Source organism: Schistocerca serialis, chromosome 2 (assembly GCF_023864345.2).
Source record: "Schistocerca serialis cubense isolate TAMUIC-IGC-003099 chromosome 2, iqSchSeri2.2, whole genome shotgun sequence".
NCBI classification, from domain to species: domain Eukaryota; kingdom Metazoa; phylum Arthropoda; class Insecta; order Orthoptera; family Acrididae; genus Schistocerca; species Schistocerca serialis.
Window position 1 is genome coordinate 127,496,371 of NC_064639.1, and position 24,685 is coordinate 127,521,055.

The 24,685-nt window shown below is 38.5% G+C and overlaps 1 protein-coding gene across 2 annotated transcripts in view; it reads right to left on the bottom strand.

The window, feature by feature from the left end:
• LOC126456816 (NADH-ubiquinone oxidoreductase 75 kDa subunit, mitochondrial) overlaps positions 1-24,685 on the bottom strand; it is a 90,506-nt gene that overhangs the window by 33,811 nt on the left and 32,010 nt on the right. For both annotated transcript variants that reach the window (XM_050092610.1, XM_050092609.1), the window contains exons 5-9: positions 23,572-23,713; positions 13,848-14,069; positions 3,692-3,898; positions 1,843-1,972; positions 1,047-1,198 (exon numbers count right to left, since the gene is read on the bottom strand). In XM_050092610.1, coding sequence (XP_049948567.1) covers positions 1,047-1,198; positions 1,843-1,972; positions 3,692-3,898; positions 13,848-14,069; positions 23,572-23,713 — 853 coding nt within the window. The remainder of the gene's footprint in view (positions 1-1,046; positions 1,199-1,842; positions 1,973-3,691; positions 3,899-13,847; positions 14,070-23,571; positions 23,714-24,685) is intronic.

A 24,685-nucleotide genomic window follows, 5' to 3' on the forward strand; every position in this document is an offset into this window, starting at 1 on the left:
ACTTAAACCTAACTAACCTAAGGACATCACACACATCCACGCCCGAGGCAGGATTCGAGCCTGCGACCATACCGGTCGCGCGGCTCCAGACTGTAGTGCCACAGGGACAAACTGTTAATCGATGGTACTATTGGGGCATATTATGACACCTGTGAGAAAATGTGAGAAGGAAACGGCCTGAAATGTGGCGAGATAGTTCATGCCTCTTACCTCATGATAACACACCTGTACAATCATCCCATTAGTGTGTGACTATTACACAAAAAATTAAATCACTTGCTGCCTCATCTTCCACACTCCAGACCTGGCCCCTGCAGACTTTTATTTCCAATGTTGAAAATTCCGCGAAAAGGATGAAGATTTGCAATGATTGATGAAACAAAAGAAAATTTGCAGATGGTGTTTCATGCGATCCAGCAAGAGTTGTATCAAGACTGCTTCCGGGATTGGAAATGGAGTTGGGAGCAGTGTTCCAATTGTGGAGGAGAGTATTCCGGAGGAGACCATGCACAATAAGTAAAAGGTAAGCGCAGAAATATTTTGTAGACAAAGTTCTGAAATGTTTTGAACAGACCTCGTAATGCAAACAATGCTAATACACTCTGGTGGCTGTTCTTCCTGTCACAGATAATTTCAACTCTTACATAACTGCTGATAATGTGTATATGTATGAAGATGCATTGACATCCGTCTATGTCTTCTGAGTGTTTCATTTATTTGTCAGGCAGTGTACTCTAGTGTATCACTAAAATCAAAAATTTGATGGTGAAAGGAAAATGAAATCATTCATGAACAGGAAAAATAGGAGTAGGGGTAAATAAGAGCATGACCAAAAGATGATGAAATATCAACACTGAGGAATAAATCCAGCATTACTAACCCAATCAACCAAAGATTACTGATGCCAGATAATGTTACAGCTTCACAACAGACAGTTACCATCTTGAGTAAGCCGGTTCCATAATATAGAATGACAATCAATTTTTAACCTAAGATTTTTTTTTTTTTATCTTGTCCAACACTGTTTTTAAGAACAAGCTGCTTACCTCATACTCATATGTTAAATTCACTTTAGGCCCAATAAGAGCTATTTCACTCTCCTTGTGTAGATATGCCTTTCGTATCCTAGCATTCAAGATAGGTGCTTCAAACCTAGGATTGGTACCAATCAACAGGATACGATCTGCTTCCTCAACCCCTGAAACAGTTCCAGATAAAATTAGTGCTGAAAGGGGGGTGGTGTAGGACAGGAGAAAAAAATGAAACATGTAACTACCTCAATATAAAAGATGGTAGTAATTTTTGTTTACAGTGACCATTTGTTGGGGTGTACAATATGTAACAAAAATTGAGCATCAGCAACTGAACAACTGAATTCCGAAGATAATCTATTCATTTCAAGTTTTGATACTGTTACGCATAAGTTACAAAATGCCACACTGACAGCAAAAATCCACATAGCATCAACAAAAAATATGAATACCACACATCCACAAATCTGAATTTCGGTTCATTAACTCAAATTTACTATAAAATCAGCTACTCTCAGACATAACTGTGTGTGTGTGTGTGTGTGTGTGTGTGAGACAAATGTATATGCTATGAGTGGCAGACATAAAAAACTATAGACATCATCATTAACCTGAAACTAAGTATGAACAACAAATAGTCATCAAACCACAATTTCAAGTTTAATCTGATGCAATATTTCATTTGCTCACTAAGCATTTGTATTTTACTTTTTAATCTGACTAAGATTCATGAGAAACTTGCAGTTATCCCTCTGAAACACCTGAATCTGAAGGACAGTCACTAAATTTCTTTCTGAATGGAAATATTTACCTGCTATCCTGCTGTTCAGAATATAATTCGATCTCAGATCTGTTCCAGAACCATCTTGAGGGAAAGTGTATTCTGTGCACAAAGCTTCTGATCCCAATCTGTTCAGCAAATCTTTCAGCGCAACAAGGGCCTGAAAATGGCATTAGAACAATCAGTGTTTACAAATAAGCTCTGTGAAGATTGTGAAACATAAGATTTCAAATAATAAAATAATCAATGAGTCAATTACAAAACTAATCAAATTTTACTTATAAATATGATAAGGGAAGTTCTGGAAGAATGCAAATAATTTATGAGTAAAGGAGATACTGAAAAGTAAAAACGTTGAGTCACTGAAAAAAATAGAGAATTGAGCTAGCTTTTGGACTATTTCTTTAACAATTGTAAGTACCCTAGAGAGAGAGAGAGAGAGAGAGAGAGAGAGAGAGAGAGACTTGACATGTCACAAATCAGGCAGTGAAAATTTTGCATAATTTATAACATGACAAATAAGGCCAAACTGGCAGTTTTAGCCAATATAATGCAAAACTTGCATCTTTTTTAGAAAAGAGTCACAAAATTCTGCATTTCCCTCCCCCTGTGAAAAAAATGTAAATCTGAAGGCAGTATTTTACTAACGTCAGTAACTCACTGTCATTTAATGCTGAAAATGGATCTTGACTTTTTTCGAAGACTTAAGTACATATATAATCTTAAAAAGAACTGATGTCCTCGATGTCACTTCAGCCGAAAACAGCTTTATCCACCACTCTCACACATTCTCAGTGTTCTGTTCTGTTGCATAAACAGCTACACGTTCTCTCTCTCTCTCTCTCTCTCTCTCTCTCTCTCTCTCTCTCTTCAGCTCATTAAAAGATTCACCCAAAAACTAGAGAAGTCTACCTTCTTTTTTTTTTTTTTTTTTTTTTTGTCAACTCAATGCTTCTACTACTTGGTCAGTTGTCTCCCATACTGCTAAATTACATTCTGCTAGAGCTTCCGTTACAATATTTAAAGTGCCATATTTGGTAGTTTTCATGTTTATATTTGCATACTAAAAAAATACACAGTTTAACTGATGCACAACATTAAAGCTCTCTCCAAACTATCTCTCTTCGGTGTGATTTGTTCTATGTTAGTGTCAGGAAACGTGATATATGATGAAACTGTTATCCCTATTCCATGCTAAAATTGTTCGAAGAACGATTTTTTAATTGTGGAAAGTGGAATTTTTTGTGATGAAGCTAGTAAGATTTCGAAAAACAGGAAGAGACAAATACATCAGACAACGGTAAAGAAAACAAACACAGCGGATTGCAGTTTCAAGTTAGGTTGCTAATTCTTATAGCCATAGAGCCATGCAAATCTGTGATGTCAATGAACATAATGCAACTGACAGGAAAACAAAAAATAACACAAAATTAACAAAGATGCTCAAAAAACAAGCCATTACAAAATAACACTGAAATTGGGAAAAGTAACAGCGAAATTATCCATCAAATAAAAACTTTTTCCTGTCACTAGTCAAGGACTTCACAGATATCTAACAAGAACAGTGTACGGAGTTCAAATTTCACTATACTCATAGTTACTTTATTTGAAGCAAGGTTCCTGTTTCAATTCAAGCATATTTGTATCTGATGACTTAAAACTACTCTGAGAGTCTACACATGGAGTGCTCTGGAGAATTCAAATGTGTCATTATGCTAATTTTAATAACAACCAAAGAATTAACACTAGTGATATAAAATGAAGGTTTGTTTGAACACCACATGTTCAATTTGGCAGGGAGCATTTCCTTGTCTTCCTCTGTCCATAAAAACAAACTCAGGAAACCAGTTGAGGAAAAACAAGCACGCTCAGTAATTACCTCTGCATCTACCAGCCCACCAGCAATGGCAGCCACAGAGCTGCCTGCTGCTTTAATTGCCTTGCTTGCTGATATGAGAGCATCTTCCCATTCAACTGCTATCAGCTCACCAGATGCATTTTTCAGCATGGGGGTCACTAACCTCTGTCGTTTAAGTCCATCGCAGGCAAAGCGTGATTTATCTGATAGCCATTCTTCATTTATTTCCTAGTAACAGAAATTTGGTTGTAAATTATTTTACAAAAAAGTCATTTTGATTATGTTGCATTTACTCTAACCCAATATCAAATCATGCTGGTATGTAAATAGTGAAGCAGTAATTAAATTAATAATGAACATTGAAGCTAAGAAGAAACTCAAATGACAGGAGACTACCACACTAACAATAAGAATGTGTCAAAATTTTATTACAATAATGACAGATATAAGCCACTACTATTTACTTTATGGTGAAATGTGTGAACCACAGAGTTTTCTTTTGCCTTTCACCTGTTGTACTTCTATGCACACAATTATACAGTGCTAATAACATAAGTTTAATGTATTTGCTTTTGCTTTATTTACTGTTGTATTTTCAAGGAGCCCCTATTGGAAATTTGTGGCAGAAGTCATCTTCAGCTGTCACTATGTTGATATAGGGGTTTCTTCTGACAAATGTGAGGAAGAAATGCATTTACATGTAGGTGCAATATCAGAAATGATGATGAACTTTGTATTTATTTGTTGATCATTTTTGGCTTCAAGTACAGTGTGATACAGACACTGGATAAATCAGGATCATCTGATTATGTACACACTCAACATATGTACAATCACACTTTCTACAAGGTTACATATGAAATATAGCACTTAAAAGAATTATACTTCAAATATAAACTGCAGCTTATATATTTGAATAACTTAATATTCAACTAACAGCCACAGAATACAGAAATGTTGAAAAAGGGCACAAGAGTAGAATTATTGGGTTTTATTGGTAGCCTACGTGCTTATGCTGCTAACACACTACTTTGCCGCCTACATTCTACCTCGGTCCCACACGCACTGCAGCCAAGGAGCAGTCCATTTGCAAATTTGTATTACAAAAAGTGTAGTGATGATTTCAGCACAAATGAGTCATCATCAACAAAAGTTCACCCTTTACAGCCCACTTATCTCCAGCACAGTAATTACAATTTCTGAAATCTGTTTTTGGATGTTGTAATAAAACAATGAGAAAAAGGAAGAAATCCAGCAGGAAATAGATATTAATAGATAATAATCAATAACAGTAATGATAGATAATAATAGATGATGATAATAATAATAAATAACAACACACAATAAATAATATACCATACACAAGAGTATTTACAAAAATACAGTTGAGATTTCCCAAAAATTTGCTTGGACAAGCACATTTCCTCAAAATATTTCTGTGTATGGCACATCTTATGAAACCAAAATATAAAATGGAGGAACACAGTTCTAAAATTTCAACAAGTTGTGACAGGCTCATGTTCATGATATGATGGAGCAAGAAGAGGAGTTTGAAGCTTCGATTCAGTTATTGTGAAATGGATAATAGCAGCTAGAACTTGGGCAATGAATAAAAAGTGTTTTGCGACTGTTAGCAGACTATTCATTTCTGTTCTCTTTCCATAAAACAATATGCAAGAAAACAATTGTTACATCATTAGGGCATTAATAGAGAAAGTAATATAGGCAAAAACCGTAAGACAAGAATAAAACTGTTGAGACTTGTGGATACTTCACTGGATAGTGACACTAAAACTTGATCGTTGGTGGAAGGCCCCAACTGGCACAGAACGGCCAATTTTTCCTTTGCCTGCTGTTCTGCTTAGATACAGTTGTAATATTTTATTTGCATAATTGTTTTGGCTTCTGTAACCAGAGTAAGTTAACATAAAAGTTTTCTGGGTATGGTACCATGTCATATTGTAAAAAACGCATTACTATTTACATTCATTACTCAACGTTAAGGTTTTCTTTAGCACAGAAACAGGTGCACAACACTGCAACAAAATTTTTTGACCATTTACCCAGTGATATAAAATGTCTAAAAGACAGCAAGATAAAACTTGAAGATAAATTGGAAAAGTTTCTCCTTGACAACTCCTCCTACTCCGTAGAAGAATTGCTATGTTTGTAATGTGCAAAACGTCGTGGGTAGGAATTGCTAACTCAATCTGTATATCTTTTTTTCATTTTGGGGAAAAAATTATATGGTGATGTTAAGAGTACAAATAGATGTACAAATTAATTTGCAATATGAATGTAAAATGACTCCTTCCACATCATGACAATTTATCGTGCAAAATGATCCATGGAACATGAAACTAACTAACTAACTAACTAACTAACTAGACTAACTGGTGAAACAGCATTCTGGCCATGGTCACAGTGGTTCTCTTCTGTGTCCACTGATGTATTTTTGCACTCTAGAGTCACTTATATTTTGTCATGACTGCATCCTTGATTAAGGACTGCAACTTTTGAATACGTTGGCTGTAGGGTCCGCCTGTAGTTCACTGTAAATAGGGTCATTTCATAACTCTTTCATCTTTTCTTCGTGCTGCACTGTGTCCTAGATGACAGTAGCATTGCCTTTACGTGCTTGTAGTAATACCACAGTACTGTTGTTGTTCTTTAGTTCTGGGATAGCTGCCCTTTCCTCATAGCTATGATTGTGCTTTGTTGGCTTGGCACATAGCAGAATGATTTTCTCAGCTTCTGTTGGAGTGTCAGAAAGCTGCTTCCGTGCACTTGATGAATTTTTCTGTAGGGATTCACTCAAGTGTGAAATCAATGTTTAGTTCCTTAGCCAGTGCTTCTATGGCCTTACGGGAGATAGAATGAGATGAGAGATGAGATATATATCACTCTATGAAATGCACCCAGCTATGGCTTAGTGTTGTGTGTTGTCTTTGCTAGTTGCTCTCATTCTTCTTCTGGTGACTGGCGACAGTTTCATTAGTTGCACACAACTGCAGGTGAGTGATTCTGTTGACATTATCCCAGTAAGTTGACGACACTATCTGATATCAGAAGACATATTTGTAACAGTCTTCTTTTGTGGAAATAAAGTTCTCTTCACACAGGCTGAATGTACCCCTTCAGAAGATATTTATTGGCTCGCCTGTAGATGGTTCTTGCTTTGTAGGTGTTGATGTTCAGTTTAAAATGCAGGAATTTAGGTGTGATATGATCCCACCAAACCAAGTAGAGTAGATCATTGAGAACTTTCCCTATCTTCTTCCTAAATATTTACAACTTGTGAACTTTGCTGCAGGATTCCTGCTCATACAGGTTGCTAATACAGTAATGTAGGCTTCTGCGGCCAGAGGCTTTATTGTAATAGTTACAATAGTTACAGAAGAAGTGAGGATTTGCTGTTTGCCTCTTGCAGTTGTGTCCTCATTGGTGACTGGTAGTCACCAGTGAAGGAGATGTGATTTCCTCCTGCTGAATGTAGCTGTGCAGTGGCAGTTATTAGCCAGTAACACTCAGTGTCTTGTTGTTAGTGCATCCCTTTGTACTCTGACAGCTGACAGCCACAGTACAAGTAGCAACATGCATATGGGAACACAAGCGCTGCATTCAACTTATCTGCAGTGGTCAAACACCATTAAGACTGTGGAAAGGAAACAAAAAAATTAACGAAACCTGCGCACATGCCAAGCATCCAGAAATCGTGGAATTCAGGATCACAGAGGCCATCAAATTGTTAAAATACCCGAATGACATGAATAGAGAGGAAGGACTCAGGCTTGCCCCATCCTGGCTGTCAGTCATCAGACCCCAACAGGCTGCACTAACAACATGAGACATTAGCATTATTGTCTAGTCACTGCTGCCATGCAGCATGTGTCCAGGAGGAAGAAAGCAAGAGTCCACACTTCATCTACTGATGACTGCCAATCATGGCACACATTGCAAGAAGCGATAGACAACTGCAGATCCCAACTCCCTCCACCACAGTAACATATTACAATAAAGTTTCCCACTTCTTCCACCTCAGGTAACCAATTACATCAACTTTTTTTAATTATGACATAATGCAATGCTATTTACAATGAACTACAGGTGGACCCTACAGCCAACGTATTCAAAAGTTGCACTCCTTAAAGATGCAAGAATTAATGCTGACACAGCCAAGGGACTCATTCCAGGAATCCCACTACCACCTAGAAGTGCCAAAAATACACAAGAAAGACCATCTTTTAAGGCCGACTGTGATTGGGATCACCCCACCTACGAACATTTTGGCAAAGTAATTAGTCCGCAAATTAAGACCTCTAGTTCACAAAACAGACTCTTATGTGAAGAATTTTAAGCATTTTACAGAATACATAGAGGGATGAACTATTTTACCCACGGATATCATTGTCAGCTTGGATGTAAAGTCACTACTAACAAACATGCCAGTAGACAAAACTGTTCATATCTTACATGAGCATGTCACTCCGGGCATGTGTGTCCTGGTTGACCTATGTTTTCCATTAACATACTTCAAATGCCAAGGAGAATACTACAAGCAAATTGACAGTATGGAAATGAGTTCTCCCCTATCCCCATTAGCAGCCAGCACGTTCATGAAGGCCTTTGAAGCCACCACACTTCGTTCTGCTCCGTACGCCCACGCTGCTGGTTCAGATACATAGACAACACATTCAGCATAAGGTCCCACAGTGAGACAAAGCTACATGTTTCACAAATATTTGAAAAAAATGTATGGAAAGATCTAGTTCATGCTTGAAGCAGAGAAGAATGGTGCAATTCCATTCCTAGGTGTGGACAATGGCTGGTACACTGGGGCACAGCATATACCTGAAACTGGCACAAAACGACATGCACACTGCCAGAAGAAAAAATTCGTACAGGCTTTTAGAGGTTTCCAGTTCACTCAAGATTTATTGTTGCAACAGTGCATATGGAGTACATAAAATGATTACATTTACAAATCAATGGCACAGGCAGTTCTGAGCTGCCAGGCATCGACCCATGCTAAAACACCTATATTAGTATGTAGTGTAGCCTCCACGGACGGCAATGCAGGTGCTGGTGCTGGCACTGGCTCTGACATTCAGTTGATCATACAGATGGCAAATATTGTCCAGGGTTATGTTATGCCACACCTGCTCAACATGTTCACATAGTTCTGTAGGAGTCTTTCGCTGATTGAGTCGCACAACTCACTTCCCGTCCCATCGTTTCCCCCATGTACTTGATTGGAGACAAGTCCGGAGATCATGCTGGCCAGGTAAGTTCCTACACATCTTGCACAGCACATTGAGTTTTACCGGCAGTTTGTGGATGAGCATTATCCTGTTGGAACAACACATCACCTTCCTGTTGCAAGCACAGCAAAAGAATGTGTCCAACAACATTCTGCACATCCCGAGTGCTACTTAGCATCCCCTTCACAAACACGAAAGGTGAAAGAGTTTTAGCTTATCCCACCCTAGACCATAAGGCCTGATGAGGGTCCAGAGCATCTCTGACAAATGCACTCAATGATACAGCACTCACCGGTCTGTGTCGTATGCGCAAATGGCCATCACTTGTATGCAGGCAGAATCTGCTTTCATCGCTGAAAACCACAGTGCATCAGTCCATCTTCCAAGTGATCATCTTACAGCACCAGTCACCCCTGTGCTCATCAGTGTTGTGGCTCGAGTGGAAGATGGGCTAGAGGTGCAAGTGCCCTTGGTCCCACTACTAATAACTAGTCCACAACAGTTAATGTTAACACATCTGGGCTCACAAGGCCTCTTATCTGTGCTGTATTAGCCATACGATCTGCCACTACTGCCCGTACAGTACAATGATCCTAGCAGGCATCTGTGCTGCGTGGACGTCCGGAATGTCTTCTATTTGTGTGGAAATGTTCACCTGACCACTGATATCAGCACTGTTGCACAACTAATGCAGCACATCTAACTTGTGTGACAATTCTCCGAAAGGACTATCCCACCACTTTGAAGGCCATAATTTGACCCCTTTCAAACTCATTCAGTTGACTGTAGGAAGCTTAAGTGTGCTGTGACATGGTTGCGTGATTGCTTCACACATTTGCACCACAGTGAGCTTTCTGGCTGTGAGCATTCCCTAATAAAGGCCTTGTTGCCCAAAAGCTCACTTTCTGACCATCTTTTTATTGTGCCTATCTGTGACTCAGCATCTCTGCTATATGGTAAGTACTAACTATCCTTTTCATAACACTGTTACATTCCATCCTGGGTTTTCATTATTTGAGTTATCCTATTAAAGGGTAGACACAGACAGTGCACTGGTAGCTATCCTGAGTCCAGCCTGTCTTCTACAACAACCACAAGATCGAGGATGTGCTATGCACAAGATAGATGCTCTGTACACTAAGTCTGCATAAGGTGGAAACTGAGTGTGGAGAAACACACACTGGTGAGACCAGCCAGAAAGTAGCAATGTGCATAAGGGAGCACGAGTGTTACAGTCAATTTGGGCTGTACAACAAATCTGCAGGAAGACTGTGGCAAGGAAATAAAATTTAATGAGTGGACCGTTAAACACAAGAGGCCATCAAAATATCGAAACACCTCAGCAACACGAATAGAGGGGATGGACTCGGGCCTGCCCCACTATAGCTGTCAGCCATCACAGCACAACAGGCCACACTAACAATATGAGACACAAGTGTTAGCAGCAAGCAACTTCTGCCACACAACCTGCGTCCAGCAGGATGAAATCAGAAGTTCAAACCTGATGACTACCATTCATGGTACATATTGCAAGAAACAACAGACAACAATAGATCTTCACTCCCTCAAGCACAATAGCCTACTGTAGTAAAGTTCCCACTACTTCTGCCTCATGTGACCAATTACATCATTTTTATTTAATTATGACATAATGTCACGCTCAGTGAGTAGTCATAAGAAAATCTAATTGACTCTTGACAGCAAAAGTACACTAGTGGACCCAGAAGAAGGCCACTGTAACAGTGATATCACCAGTAATACTTTTTTATAATATAACGTGGTACCATACACAGAAAACTTTTGTCGTTTTATTTGTAATCCTTAATCAGTACCTAAAGATTTGTTACATTTTTTTTATATTTATACTCAGAAAACAAACCTATTTCAAAGTATCTCAGATAAAATAGTAGCCTGGATTTTGGTTTGAAACGGCATTTATCAGGTAATTTCACATTTTAGCATTATGTGGGAGAATTTACACCTATTGCCGGATTTATCCAAAGTGTGAATTTTTCACATTCCTAATCATAGCAGACAATAATTTTTTTGTGAACACATGTTAATAAATTGAGATTTAAGATCTTGTTTATGTTGAAATGGCAGTTCGTTATCTTCAATACTCACTCTCCATGAAGGCCCAGTGGTCCTGATCGGCCACCGTGTCATTCTCAGCTCATAGGCATCACCTGGATGCAGATATGGAGGGGCATGTGGTCAGCACACCGCTCTCCCAGCCATATGCCAGTTTCCGAGACTGGAGCCGCTACTTCTCAATCTAGTAGCTCCTCAGTTTGCCTCACAAGGGCTGAGTACACCCCGCTTGGCAGACTGAATGGTCACCCATCCAAGTGCTAGCCCAACCCGACAGCGCATAACTTCGGTGATCTGACAGGAACTGGTGTTACCACTGTGGCAAGATCACTCACACATTATAGAAATTAGCAAAATACTACTCCTGGGAAGCAATAATAAACAGAAGTAAAGGTGGTCTGTTTCATTATCTTCAGGTACAAGATGTTGACTGCTGTAAGAGTTTGAGACAATTTTTCTGCTTACGAGACATTTATTTATTGTCTTATTTTTGCTGCCTATCCAAAATTTTTGGGACTAGTGCTGCCATCTGTTGACAGCCTTACCTTTAGACTAATGGTCACCATCACCCTCGAAGTAGTTCCCATCCTCACGTACACATCGAACCCAGCACTTGCTTCTGCCACTGGTCAAATGTTTTCTGGAAGTCCTGTTCTTTGAGGGTGTTTATCACCACCAGCAATGCTTCTTGAATCCCTTCCGGAGTGTCGAACCGATGGCCCTTCAACTTGAGTTTCAGTTTTGGGAATAGCATGATGTCGCAAGGTGCCAAATCTGGGAAGTACGTTGGGTGGGGTACGACTGCGATGTAGCTTTTTGCCAGAAAGGTCCTGGTAAGCAAGGATGTGTGACAGGGTGCGTTGTCGTGATGCAGCAGCCAGTTCCCTTGACAATTCACTGTTTGGTTGGGTGGGACAAATTCTTTGTGCACAATTCCCTTGGTACCAGAGGAACTGATAATCATGCTCTTCACCTGTCTCGCTTTTTTGGGTCTTTGAGAGCCCGGACTCTTCCACTGGGATGATTGTTGCTTTGTCTCTGGGTCATAACCATAAATCCAGCTCTCATCGCCGGTGATAACCCGTGATAAGAAGGTTGGATCATCAGATGTGTTCTGATGAAGATCCGTGCACACTTCAACCACACACCAAACGCAGAGTATTACGGAAATCACTGTGGACATGCAACACGTCCTCCCAGCTGAATGCCACTCCGCACACTGACTCGTCAGATACGCAGCTCTCGCCACCTAGTGGTGCAAATATCTACTACTCCTCCTTTCCAGATGGCAGCACCAGTCCTGAAAATTTTGGATTCCACCTCATATAAAAATGTAGCCAGTTTTGTTTACTGGTACTACAGAGCCCGTGGCAAAGCCCAATTGGGGAAGCTAATGTACACAACAATGTGTTTGCAAAATAAAAAGGGCATCTATGTGTCAACACAATGACATACCCGTGTCATTGTGCCTGTAAGCTCTGCTCCCATGCCACTGGTCAATTGTAGGCAGTTGAATACCTGTATAATATATATGCCACATGCAGCAATGTAGGATGCAGCTGTAGGACCTAGCATCTTGTTACAACAAGGAAACACGTACGTTTGTGTGCCAGCTGAAGTCAAATGTTGGTAAATGTAGACACTTTAACATGACAGGTTTAAGTGGTGCATATTTTAAACTATGGTTGTGTAAGATATCACTAGAGGCTGTGCTTGATGTACCTTGTTTACAACACTCCCAACATCAGCAGGTAGTTGTGGGATACCGAGTGCTTTGTGCACTCGGCTTTGCTGTGTGTTGCTCGTTTTCTTAGTTTGGAGTGAGTGAAGAAACTAATCCTGGTCCATCACAGAGTTCTATTATGACACACACACACACACACACACACACACACACACACACAAACATCAGCACAGATCCCTATAGCCATGATCATTGCACAGAAACATAGAATGCTAGTCCTACAAGAAGGCGAGGGCTTATTTTCTTGCACCAGTCCTCTTCCCACAGACGGTCTAAGTTGTCATCTGTCTATGCTCATGACCAACTGCCATTGTATAGTGCTTGCAATCCGTACTAGAGCAACCGTAAAACAAAACCAGTCAATGTATTTTGACCAAGCTGAGAGACTTCCCACAATGTGCAAACAGAATTTTTTTTCAGATCTACTTCCACTCAATTTACCTTGTCTGTTCTATCTGCAGTGTGGCGAAGTATGGATTGCATGGCTACAAATGCCCATGAAAGGGCTTTGCTGTATGCTAATCAGGGCTTATGTGCTACCAGTTCGGAATCAATATTCGGCAGATTTTGTAATTAACAAGTTGGGTGGTGGAAAGAACTATAATGATGTGAAACACCATAAATCGCAGAAGCACTAATCACTGATGGAATAATGCTACTGCTTGTCAACAGAAACCATCTTTTGTTGAAAACTAAAACAGAGCCATGAGAAGGAAAGAAGCAAAAATTATTCAGAAAAGAACTGTTGAAGCTTTTGCAAACGCAAACGTTCCAGTCAAAAAGCTCTAATAGTGGAGAAGGTAAACTATTAATCGGTTATATTATTATTTTTTCCTCCAATCTTGAATTTTTTGTAACAACAATTTAAAAGCACTAAGGTTCTGTCTTCAGGCCTGAAGTGTGGCAATGTTTTAATTTTTACATTTAACCATCTTTAACAAAAAATAAATAAAAGGTAAGCCAATTTCGACAAAAAATAGGTGCTAATTACTCTAAGAATAGAAGCTGCATTTTCAGGTCCCTCGTTATGATGAAACTGTGATATTCTTACTAAATAATTCTATGCGTTCCCTCAACCTACCTCATTTTCTCGTGGAAGTATCCTGAGGACCTCGCCTGTTCGTGTTGTAACCACAATGTTGCTTCCCACAGCATCCAGAACATCAACACTTTCAGTTTTCCTTGTTTCCCAAGGTCGAGCAGTGAAGGAGTATGGCTTTGATGTTAAAGCACCCACTGGGCATAGATCAATCACATTTCCAGAAAGTTCAGATAGGAAAAACTTCTGCACATATGTTCCAACCTGGAAAACAATTTACATTAAATGTTGTACAAACTAGCTAAGGTAGAGGAGCACTTGCAGTTAGGCCTACCAATGACAAAAGAGGTACACAATACTAAATACACAGGTTTTCATACACGAAAAAGGAACATCTTTGTACACTAAACATTTACAACCAAACAAACTCCAACCCTTTGAATTTTCATTTCTTTTTGTTTGTTTGTCAAAGTAACATGTATTACTAACAGTTTCATACTACACAATAATCCTCAGAATAATGGGTGACCAATGAAACGCATCATCAGCTTCTGAAAAGCAATTCTTAAAACAGTTAAGTTACCTTAATCTAACAATATAATTAAAAAAAAGTTCTTCAAAATGCAGTAAAATTAAAAGATTCTAACAACTTGTGTAATACTACCCAACTCTCATCAATGAAAAATGGATTACCTTCTATTGGATTTTCATTTCAGATGGAGGAAAGAGACCGCAATAACAGCATGAGGAGAAGGGGTGGGGGTGGGGGGGGGGGGGTGGGGGGGGGGGGGATAGCAGTACACAGTAACTTTACATTTAGCAGAAACTTCCTTTGTGGTGAATGATATTCCCCACCTCATTTTTCCCTTCATTTTTCAAAAAATCTCAGAAAAAAGGCAAGTTTGATAAATCTTAACAACTCACTGACATAAAGATAACAACAGATCAAGAAGAATAGATGGAAAACAGGGTGCTGGAGGGGGAAGGTGGGGGGGGGGGGGGGGTAGCAATCGCTTTGTTAGATGAGCTATGTTATTATTCTCTTTGAGAGATTTCTGGTAAATTGATGGGCTTGTGACGAAGCAAGCTGGGCTAATTTTACTTCCCCTCTTGTTTTGCTATCAGCCTACTTCAATTTGCCTTTTTTTTTTTTAATTTTAACTAATTACCCTTAACATATGTGAAAATAATATATTGTGGGGCGGCGGGTGGAATAATTGAATAAATGTTTTGTATTTATGCTGTTTGCCGTTCTCAACACTGGCTCTCTAACTACAATATTGGCAACCAGAAAGTGATTAGCAAAATGCGAAGCCTGTAATTAGAATTCCTAGTGCCCACTTCATCTGAGAAATACATTTATAGCTACAGCTTACAGCTCTGAGGAATTAGGAGATTGTCTGGGATTCATAATCAAAAACCATTCTCTCTAAAATGTTCACTATATTCTGAAAGTCACAGACCAAAAAGAATCCACACAATCCAACTACCAGAGCAGTTCAGAGTCTAATGTGCTGATGCCACTATAACTGTTCAAATTAAATGTTTAAGTGAATGCTCGCCATAATTTGATGATATAAGTGAATGCTCGCCATAATTTGATGATAATGTTCATCAAACGCCGCGCTAATAATGGTAGACTGTCTGCCCTGCGGCGGCACGTGAAAATATGACATACGCAAACTAAAGATAGATCATTAACGTCATCCCAAAATTAACACTTCACTTGAAAACGATTTCATGGTTACGCATATCCCGAGTAACTTATTACTGCATCCGAGGCTGTTTATATCAACAATACCGACGCGACGCAACTCCCGGCACAGGTGATGCGCTAATCAGCGTCTGGAGAGAACTGGGGCCTTCTTCTCTCGCGCAGCGTTCTTACATATAAAGCCGCGGTGCGGACGGCTAAGGGAAAGCCTGATCAAATCTGCTCTCCCGGCTAGCCGCTGGGCTAGTAATGCACCATTTTAAGTTATCGAATAAATCATTGCTTCCTTTGCTGATGGCCGATGAAGCTCTCAATTTAAATGTGCAATCAGCACACAGGTAAGTAATCATTATGAAAGTCTGACGTGGCTAAGTCAAATATTTTGGGCGAGATAATTAATTTAATTACACTACACGCAGTAGACGAGCTCTGAACTTGCCCTTTGGAGATACGCTATCACTATAGTTTTATAGTTATTCAGTTGAAACTTCTCACATCTTTATTATTATAGCGGATCTCCCTTCTACTTAAATTTAAACATCCTAGCTTTATTGATTCGCCTACTTAACCTATCTTGTTTCCTTAATTTTTAAGATAAAAACCAGAAAATCATGAATTTCAACTAAAATTTTAATTTGTGAGATCCAGAATACTATTTCTACTAAATTATTATGCAAAAGGAATGTAAATATAAATTTTTAAGTTTCTAGCTCTGTTCTGTTGCGCCAATGATTTTTACAGAAAAACGTCCAAATTTCGAAAATGGTTAGAGTTACTGAACTGATCTTCAACACATATTGATTTAGTATTACTCCTAACATGCTAGAAATGTTTCAGGTTATTTACTTGATTTTTAAAGTATTGGGCAACATTTATGACATCAAAACTAGTTACAGCGGACTGGCTGGCGCACAATGGAAAGACTGATGTGAATTTTATAAGGCGTGAGTAGGCTGCTTCCCTACAATGTATTCTCATAATAGAGAAAGAATGACCCTCAGTTTTAAAGAATATAACACCAGATCTAATTTTGTGCTTAGTTTTATGTATGTAATTGATTTTTCTAATTTATTTTGACTATTCCTAGTTAGTATCTTTCATTATAGGGTGAAATCAGAAATTGCTTCGTAACTTAAATTCTATTGTTGACATATAAACAAATATAAATTCTGTACTAATTATAAACATTTGGAGGAACAAATACTAGTAATCTTAAAGTATCTATTTGGCTCTATTCAAAAACATGTTAGCAAAGCCAGCCCTTCATTAATTCCAAAGTAATTAACAGTTTTGTCAAATGTATTGTTTACGTAACGGTGTATGTTAATTTCATCATTTAAGCAAATAATTCAGGCTAACCCTTGTAGTAGAAGAAACTGTTAAAAAGACAGAATTTTTCCAATGCATTCAGTTAATTCATTATATTAAGTTTTAATTGCAATTTCTGTAAATTTAACTTCAATGTGTAGTTTCACGGCCTATTATTGTGATGATATATAGGGCCCAATATTTGGTTACGAGACGGTCAGTCCACGGCCGAGTTTCAGACGAGGAACCTGTGTTGGTTAGAACAACAATGCTTCAAGTTAATTGTGAACTAAGTGTTACACAATTAGGCCATGTGTTAAAACAATGACAGTGTCTGCTCCATACATACCTTTCTATTCTTCAAGAACTGTGAACTTTGTGGTTAGGTTTTTACTGCTGGCAGATGTTCAATAGTGAACTACTGCAGCAGTATATGGAGGTTCACTTGTACACTATTGATGAGGCTTATCGTAAGTTAAACAATAGTGCACTGCCCATATAACTGTTTATTATTAGGGGGCTGTGAACACTGAAATTAAATTACTGTGAAACACAACTGTGCACCTGTCTGCTACATTATTTGCAGTAGTCAGTGTCAGAATTCACAACCCATTTTTCAGCCAGTGCAGCGATGCAGTACGTTGACACCAAGGACAATCAAAACAAAATGAATAATTTATGCAGGCAGAACCGCTACAGGCTGATGAGGATTCAAGTCCTACTCTTCCCAAATACAGGTCCAATACTTTGGCTTGACTATGTTTCCTTAAAAGCTACGAGACTTTTTGAAGCCATATGTATGACATACTAACTGTAAGAAACTTTCGGTAATGTGGTTGGTAGCAATGGCTGAAATGACAGTACATAAATGACGCTGATTGGTACTGCACGTTTTCTAAGAATCAGCCCTGTTTTTAATTTGAGTTGGATACCAATAAATAAAACTTCTTCCATCTACAGTCAATAAAATTCTTGAGGGTAAGTGACTGCATTGTCAATGTGTAAAATTCTCAGACGTTTCGGGCACTGTTGCAAATGACCTTTCTCGGGTGTTTATTGCCAACTGTTGAATGAGAAAAACATTAGTTCTTATATACTGGCAAAAGAGGCAGTTATCGTAAGCTGATAGGGTACTGAGGATAAGGAGGAGGGACGTTAGATGTCCTTTATTGGTGTTTGCATTATTTCTTGTCACTGGTGGAAATAAATGTTCCTGACTGTTGTTCACTTAACTGCTTGCCGCTGGTGGAAACAGGGGAATGAGACAGAGGCAGCAGTTTTAATGTAGGCTCCTCCCCTCACCCTCAATACCCTTCTAGATTACGAATACACTCTTTTCCATCAGTAGTTACACTCTCTAATAGCATGTGGGAAAAATGAACACCTAAATCTTTCCATGTGATTTCTAATATCTCTTTACCCAGGTAGCAAATATCTTGTCTAAATCATTTTGTGACTCATTTGATCTTCTACTGGCTTTATTAGATGGTAAACAACAGTGTCACCCACGAAAATTTTAAGACAATTGATCCTCTGCAAGGAAATTCTAGTCACAATTACAGATAGTAAATAATAACAGACAGGAACACTAGCATGTGTCCCATTTATGAATGAAAGTCACTTTGATTTAGATACATGTTCTACAATGTCTACACCGGTATTTTCTCACCTATTTTCAAACCAACACTTAGAACGGTTTTAAGAAAAGTAGAGTAAAGTAAATGCACACTAAAAAGTCTTGTTCATGAGCAGAGGAATGTAAATGTGTGGTCTGATGAGAAAAATCACATTTCTGCCTGTACATGTGAATGATGCACAGTGTCATGTTGATTATAAACCTCAGAAACCATTCTAAGAAGACAGTACTCAAGCTGAGTTTTAGGCTTCATGAATTTGGAGACGCTATTAACACACAGAAGTAGACCTTTTCGAAGTGGCAAGCACTTTTGATCACAAAGGATACATCTATAGGGTTTCCAAGAAGATCCCTCTTGATTTTGTACAGTTCAAAAATAAAGAGTTCTTCTATTGGTATCCACTTGCAAAAGAACAACTGGACTTCAAGTAGTGTGATCAATAATACAAACCAAAACATCATATTAAGGAAGAGGAATTGTGTGTTAGATCTCTTCATGGGAACAGCCGCAAAGAAAGTACTTCAAATACAGCAGACATTCAGCAGAGTATCACAAATCAATGTAACACAGGAAAACTACATAATCTTCAAGAAGTGTATGTGTAAGAGCTCTATTTTTTAATATGGGAGGTACGAAGTTTTAGAAACCATCTCCACGGGGAAGTTAGCTGGTACAGAGGTGAAATACTATATGTAAGAGTAATGAACACACAGGTGCTGAAAAGGTAAGTAAAATTATTTTTCATATTCTCTATATGTTGCTCCCATTGCTAAGTACTGCCCTAACAGCGGAAATTACAAGCTGCCTGGCAAATAATGTATCTGCTTCCACACTAGCTAACCTTTGAAATTATTACGGTACCAAGTAGCACCCTTAGCTTGTTGACACTTTATTTTTCAATTTCTTATTTTTGTGACACAAGTTCATGTATAAGTTACAGTTCATTCATTCACACATCCTGCTCCACCAATCCTATCATTAACAAGAGTCTTCAGGGATCTGGAACGAGTCAAGAACTGCACTAACTGGTAGAAGCAACCACTACTGGCTACTTCGGTAAAGAAAACTAACAACAACTAGCACTAATATATGATAATTATGGGTATTACTTCTAGATTTCACAGTATCATCATCTACATCTATTTTATTTTGATAAGTAACACATTTAATAGTAATTATATCTGAATGTCAGTTTTAATCTTGGTACAGAGCACGAAACATGGATCTAATATCTTTTGATGGAAACATGAGCATGGCACGCCAGCAACATCTGTGTTAAGCAAGTACAGCAAAGCCCTACTTCTCCACTTTTCAACGAATTTTAAGAAAATGATGTAAAATGTAGGAAAACATGAAAGGTGTGAAACTACTTTATAAAGTGGCAAAAGTTATGCACAGAAACACCCTCACCTTGCATTTTCATTGTGTGTGTGTGTGTGTGTGTGTGTGTGTGTGTGTGTGAGTGTGTGAGATATAGGTACACACAATATGTGTCAAAAAACTGACACTTTTTTACTACCCCATAAAGCTTCTTGGAATTTGGCACTATGTTTAGCTGTCAGCATGATATTTCCTGACACTTTAGCACAACAAATCTCACTCAAAATGACAAATTCTCTGTTCCGGCATTAAGTCAAGCACCGGCACGCCAGTCAGGAATGTTAGAGCAGAGCTGGCTGTGAAGAAGACATTAGCCAATTGCACCCTGACTGACCCCTCTCCTGGATGACAACACAACGGCAGCGTCCTCTATGCGAAGAGACCGTAAGCGCCGCGCCATCTGGTCATGGCCAGTTCTGCGAGTTCTACAGCAGAGAATTCAATAATAGTAACACGACTAGTCATTTCGCTTCATCTATGTAGCATTGTCTATACTCCTTGTTTGTCTGTCACCCTCTGCTTGTGACGCACCTGTGTTTTTCAAAGTTAAGAACTGTCATTTATTTTCTGTAAATAAAATTCATTAATACAATTTGCTTGAATTGTTGTCTAGCGATCCGAGAAAGCAAGTTTCCTACGCACTCCAGGTTTGATGAGTAGGCAGGATACAACATTTTGGAGAGGGGCATGACAGTAGCAAACTGAGGAGCTGCTATGTCAGTTTCAGTGTTTGTGAAGCTATTGACTTCCCTGCCTGTGCACAGGTACCACTAAGTGCTTACGGCCAGACAACTTGTTTAGTGTAGCACTCAGAAATTATATATACAAGCCTTCCTCATGAATCAGTCTTCCTTTTAGTGAAAACTATCAACATCACTACACTGGCTCCTGAGAGTAGCCTTGTCCTGTTAAAATGTTCAGAAAAGTGACTAAGCGTAATACCCTGAATTTATCCAACTGCTTTAAGATTGTTATAAATATTGCAAAGTGCGTTAAATAGGGCACATGAACTTAAGAGATCAGGATACACTACAGATCAATCTGTCATCATTGGCCTTTATTTCACATCCACAATTGTTGGCTCCACCAACCTGCAACTGAAGTCACCTTCAAATCTAGCCAAAACCTTGGGTTACATTCCAGATTAGACTGTCACCTCACTCAGGCTTTCAGACAAGAGGATGGAGGGTATATCATATCGCACTTTAGCCTTTTAAGCACACATATTAACATATCATTTTATTTATTATCTGGCCTTTAGTTTGGATGGTCTTAGATAAATGTGACATAATGCACAAATAGGTCCAGTAGTTCCTACTTCTATCAAAAAAACTGAAAACTGTGGGTTGTTTTAAATTGTTTGCCAATTTTTTAATTTTTTCCCAATTGAAGCTTTGATACCTACCTCTGCAGCAGAAATATATACTTTTTATTGTCTTCACTGCAGCATTTATATTGGCAGAAGAATAAAACCCTACTGCCACCGCCTCTATCACCTCCCGCACTTTCATTGTTTCCTGTATATGAAAGATCATATTTTCAACAAATATAATTTCAATACTGACAACATTATCGTAAACGTGTAGGAAATTTTGCACTCGATGCTCAACTGCAGTTTTTCCCGCGATGAACCAATCAGATTTTCATTGTCATCATTATTACTCAGATCTGGTACGTTAGATCCATTTCCTCCATTTGCCTGAACAACAACATTTTTCAAAAGCAGTTTGAGATGGTGGACTCGTTAACCTCTGTCAATGCCTTGGTAATGTAGAGCAAAACACACAAAATCAGCACTATAAAGGAGACTGGGTCTTCTCCAACTTCCATCAAACTTAAAGCTTTATGCACAATGACTTTCCGTAATAAGTTCTGAACACATGGATGATAACTAAATCCAAGGGTTGCACTTTGCTTGTGTTACCTGGTGGCAGGAACTGCAATTGCACATTGTGTAAATTTAATTTTCTGTGTGTGTGTGGGGGGGGGGGGGGGGGGGGGCGGACGCGTGCGCACGTGCAGAACAACAATTCTTTCATCAGACTATGTAACTTCTCAAGTAGTTCAAATGTCTTCCACACCTTGTTATTAGCACAGCAGTTCATGAGAATGGTTTCACATTTTTAAAAGATTGTGGTTTTTATGATCTGTGAGTCACAAACAGTAATTTTTTCGGAGCAATCATTGAGGCGCCTAGCATTACTGTAAGATGAAATTTAATTTGTCTCTCTCCATGACAATGTTCACCTTTAAAGGTAAATGTTCCAATTGGAAGGATGCTGAAAGAGAGAGCAAATGTTTCGTTTGGAAGGATGCTGAAAGAGACAGGCCAGTTTTATCTATGTTGAAGATGTTCTTCAGTTTATGCCACTTTATAAGTTTTTGTAATCTATCGCTCTGTCAGTCACTGACAGTTCTTATGCTTACAATGTTTCCTTTGCGACATACAGTTTTGTATGCCACTTCTTCAACCTATTAATCCATCTGTTAGATGTGAAGTCGTCCTCAATTCCATTTTTAGAGTTACTGGCATAGTGCATCTGTTTTTAATTTAGACCACTGTTACTCGCACTTTTGACAATTCTGCTCCGCAAACACACGAGTACCTCTAAACTCTGCTCTAATGCAAACATTTTCTGCAACTATCTTCAGTTCTTTTGAGAATTGTTACTTTCTGTTCCATCAAAAGATTTTTCTTATCTCTTTTCGTAATGTTTTCCACCTTAAAACTGCAACAGTGAACACTAAAATTCTACCTGAAAGGTACAGTAAATAAAACAACACTTCTATCAAATATATAATGCTAACAACAATGCTACATGGTAGACACAATTTACTCTTGGAAAGATGGTTGACAGTAGTAATTGTGTTGAATAAAACTGACACTCCTCAGTCTGTAGCAATGACTCTGTCGGTGCTAATTTAATCAAATTTATCTACCAGACAACAATCTGTTCAGTGCATACCTGAACTATAAACAAAGCTATATTACTAGTTACAAATACTGGGAAGGTGATGTCGTCTGGGCATGGTCATAATCACAGGGTAAAGTTTCCACTGAAACAAAATGGCTACAACAACATCCGTAAATTACCTTTTGTATAGCACGCAGTACTGAAAGCTAAGGTTGGCAGTGATAAGAAACAGGTGAATGTTAAGTCTCAAGTCCCACCTTCTTCCAATTTCTACCAAAACAGTTACTACAATCAGCCACCAAGCCAAATTGAGCTTTGCACCAGCACCATGAACTGCTCCAATTTTTACTGGTTCATGTCTATTGAGCACAGTACCCAGGGCACAAGAAAGTTAACTGCATAACCTTTGTAAATACCACCTGTAGACCAACACCATGCCAGCATTATTTTATGTCAATTACATCTATTTTTTCTCCATAAACACGGAGCATACATCGTGGGAAAATTACACATACGTTAACAGAGAAACAGGTGCAAATTAACTTTGTGATCATAGGAATTTTAATGTGAATGTTAAAAAATGTTGCAAATAGCAGGAAAATGTTAACTCTGAGAACATAAAATTGAGGTTATCCTGTAATTGTGATATAAATCAGGTCAGTGATAAGAATCTACTTTGTAATTTTTTATTCTACTTGAACAGCAGCAACAATATAAATGATGCTGTAACAATATAATAGCATGCATTTATTAATCATGAGCCACAGAAAAGGCTACTCATTGTCAGTTAAGGAATTAAAATATATCTCTACCTGCATATCACTGCCACGGCCAGTGGTACCCAGGTCATCAACACCTGCTACTTCTGATGCAAATCGAATGCATCTTGTACAGTGAATACATCTTGTCATTATGGTCTTAATTAAAGGACCAACATCCTTGTCTTCAACTGCCCTGCAGAAATCAAACACAGACACTAAGTTATGTGCTACAGAATATTTATTTAAAATGTACAATAATTCAAAACTAGAGTTTCAAACAAATACCTGCAAGGTATTCACATTGGTTAGTAAACTAATTTTTCCAGTACAAATCAGCAACATAAGCAGTTCTTTTGGGGTTCACTGTATTTAAATTTCTGTCTCATTGCTTTGGACAATTTGCTAAAACTTCTTAGAGATGCAAATGTTTATTGTATGTACAGTAGCCACACTGATCATTTTTAGATGCATCAACCACATTACATTTATTCAATAATTCAGCTCTTTTCTTCCACAATAATTTCCACGAGTTGTTTAATCAGCCAACGGCTGAGGTACAGATGTTGCCCTGCAACGTTCACTACGTATGCTACTTAACTGTAACATCGTAGACTGTTACACATATGCAAACTGTACCACTGGAAACACACTAAAAATGAGACACTCCTGCACGTATCCACAACGGTCAGCAGTTGCCTCCGTAGGTTTCTGTTATTTTTTTTTCACCCTGTGTATGTATCTGCAAGTGGTGGTTTGGTAGCAATTCAACATCAAAAAATACTACATGATGTCCAAGATGTAAATAGTTAAATAATGTAAAAATATTATAATGAAAAAAGTGGGACCAGACACTTACATACAGAGGCAAACTGCAACTAAGCATGTGACCCATACTATAGAGAAATTCATGGATTTTGATTATGACAAGGACACAGGTGTGTGTATGTGTGTGTGTGTGCGTGTGTGTGTGTGTGGGCTTCGTCACGCGTCGTAAATGCTTGCACATATCTTTTTTCAGTGCTTCATATGCTATAACACATTTGGTAAATCACAACTGTGAAAGTGTGGACATCAACAGTGGCAGCAGTAGTAAGAAGTAAGATGATACTGCCTAGCATGTTCACGAAACACATCTCTCTGTAAAGATAAAAATCTTTTAATTCTC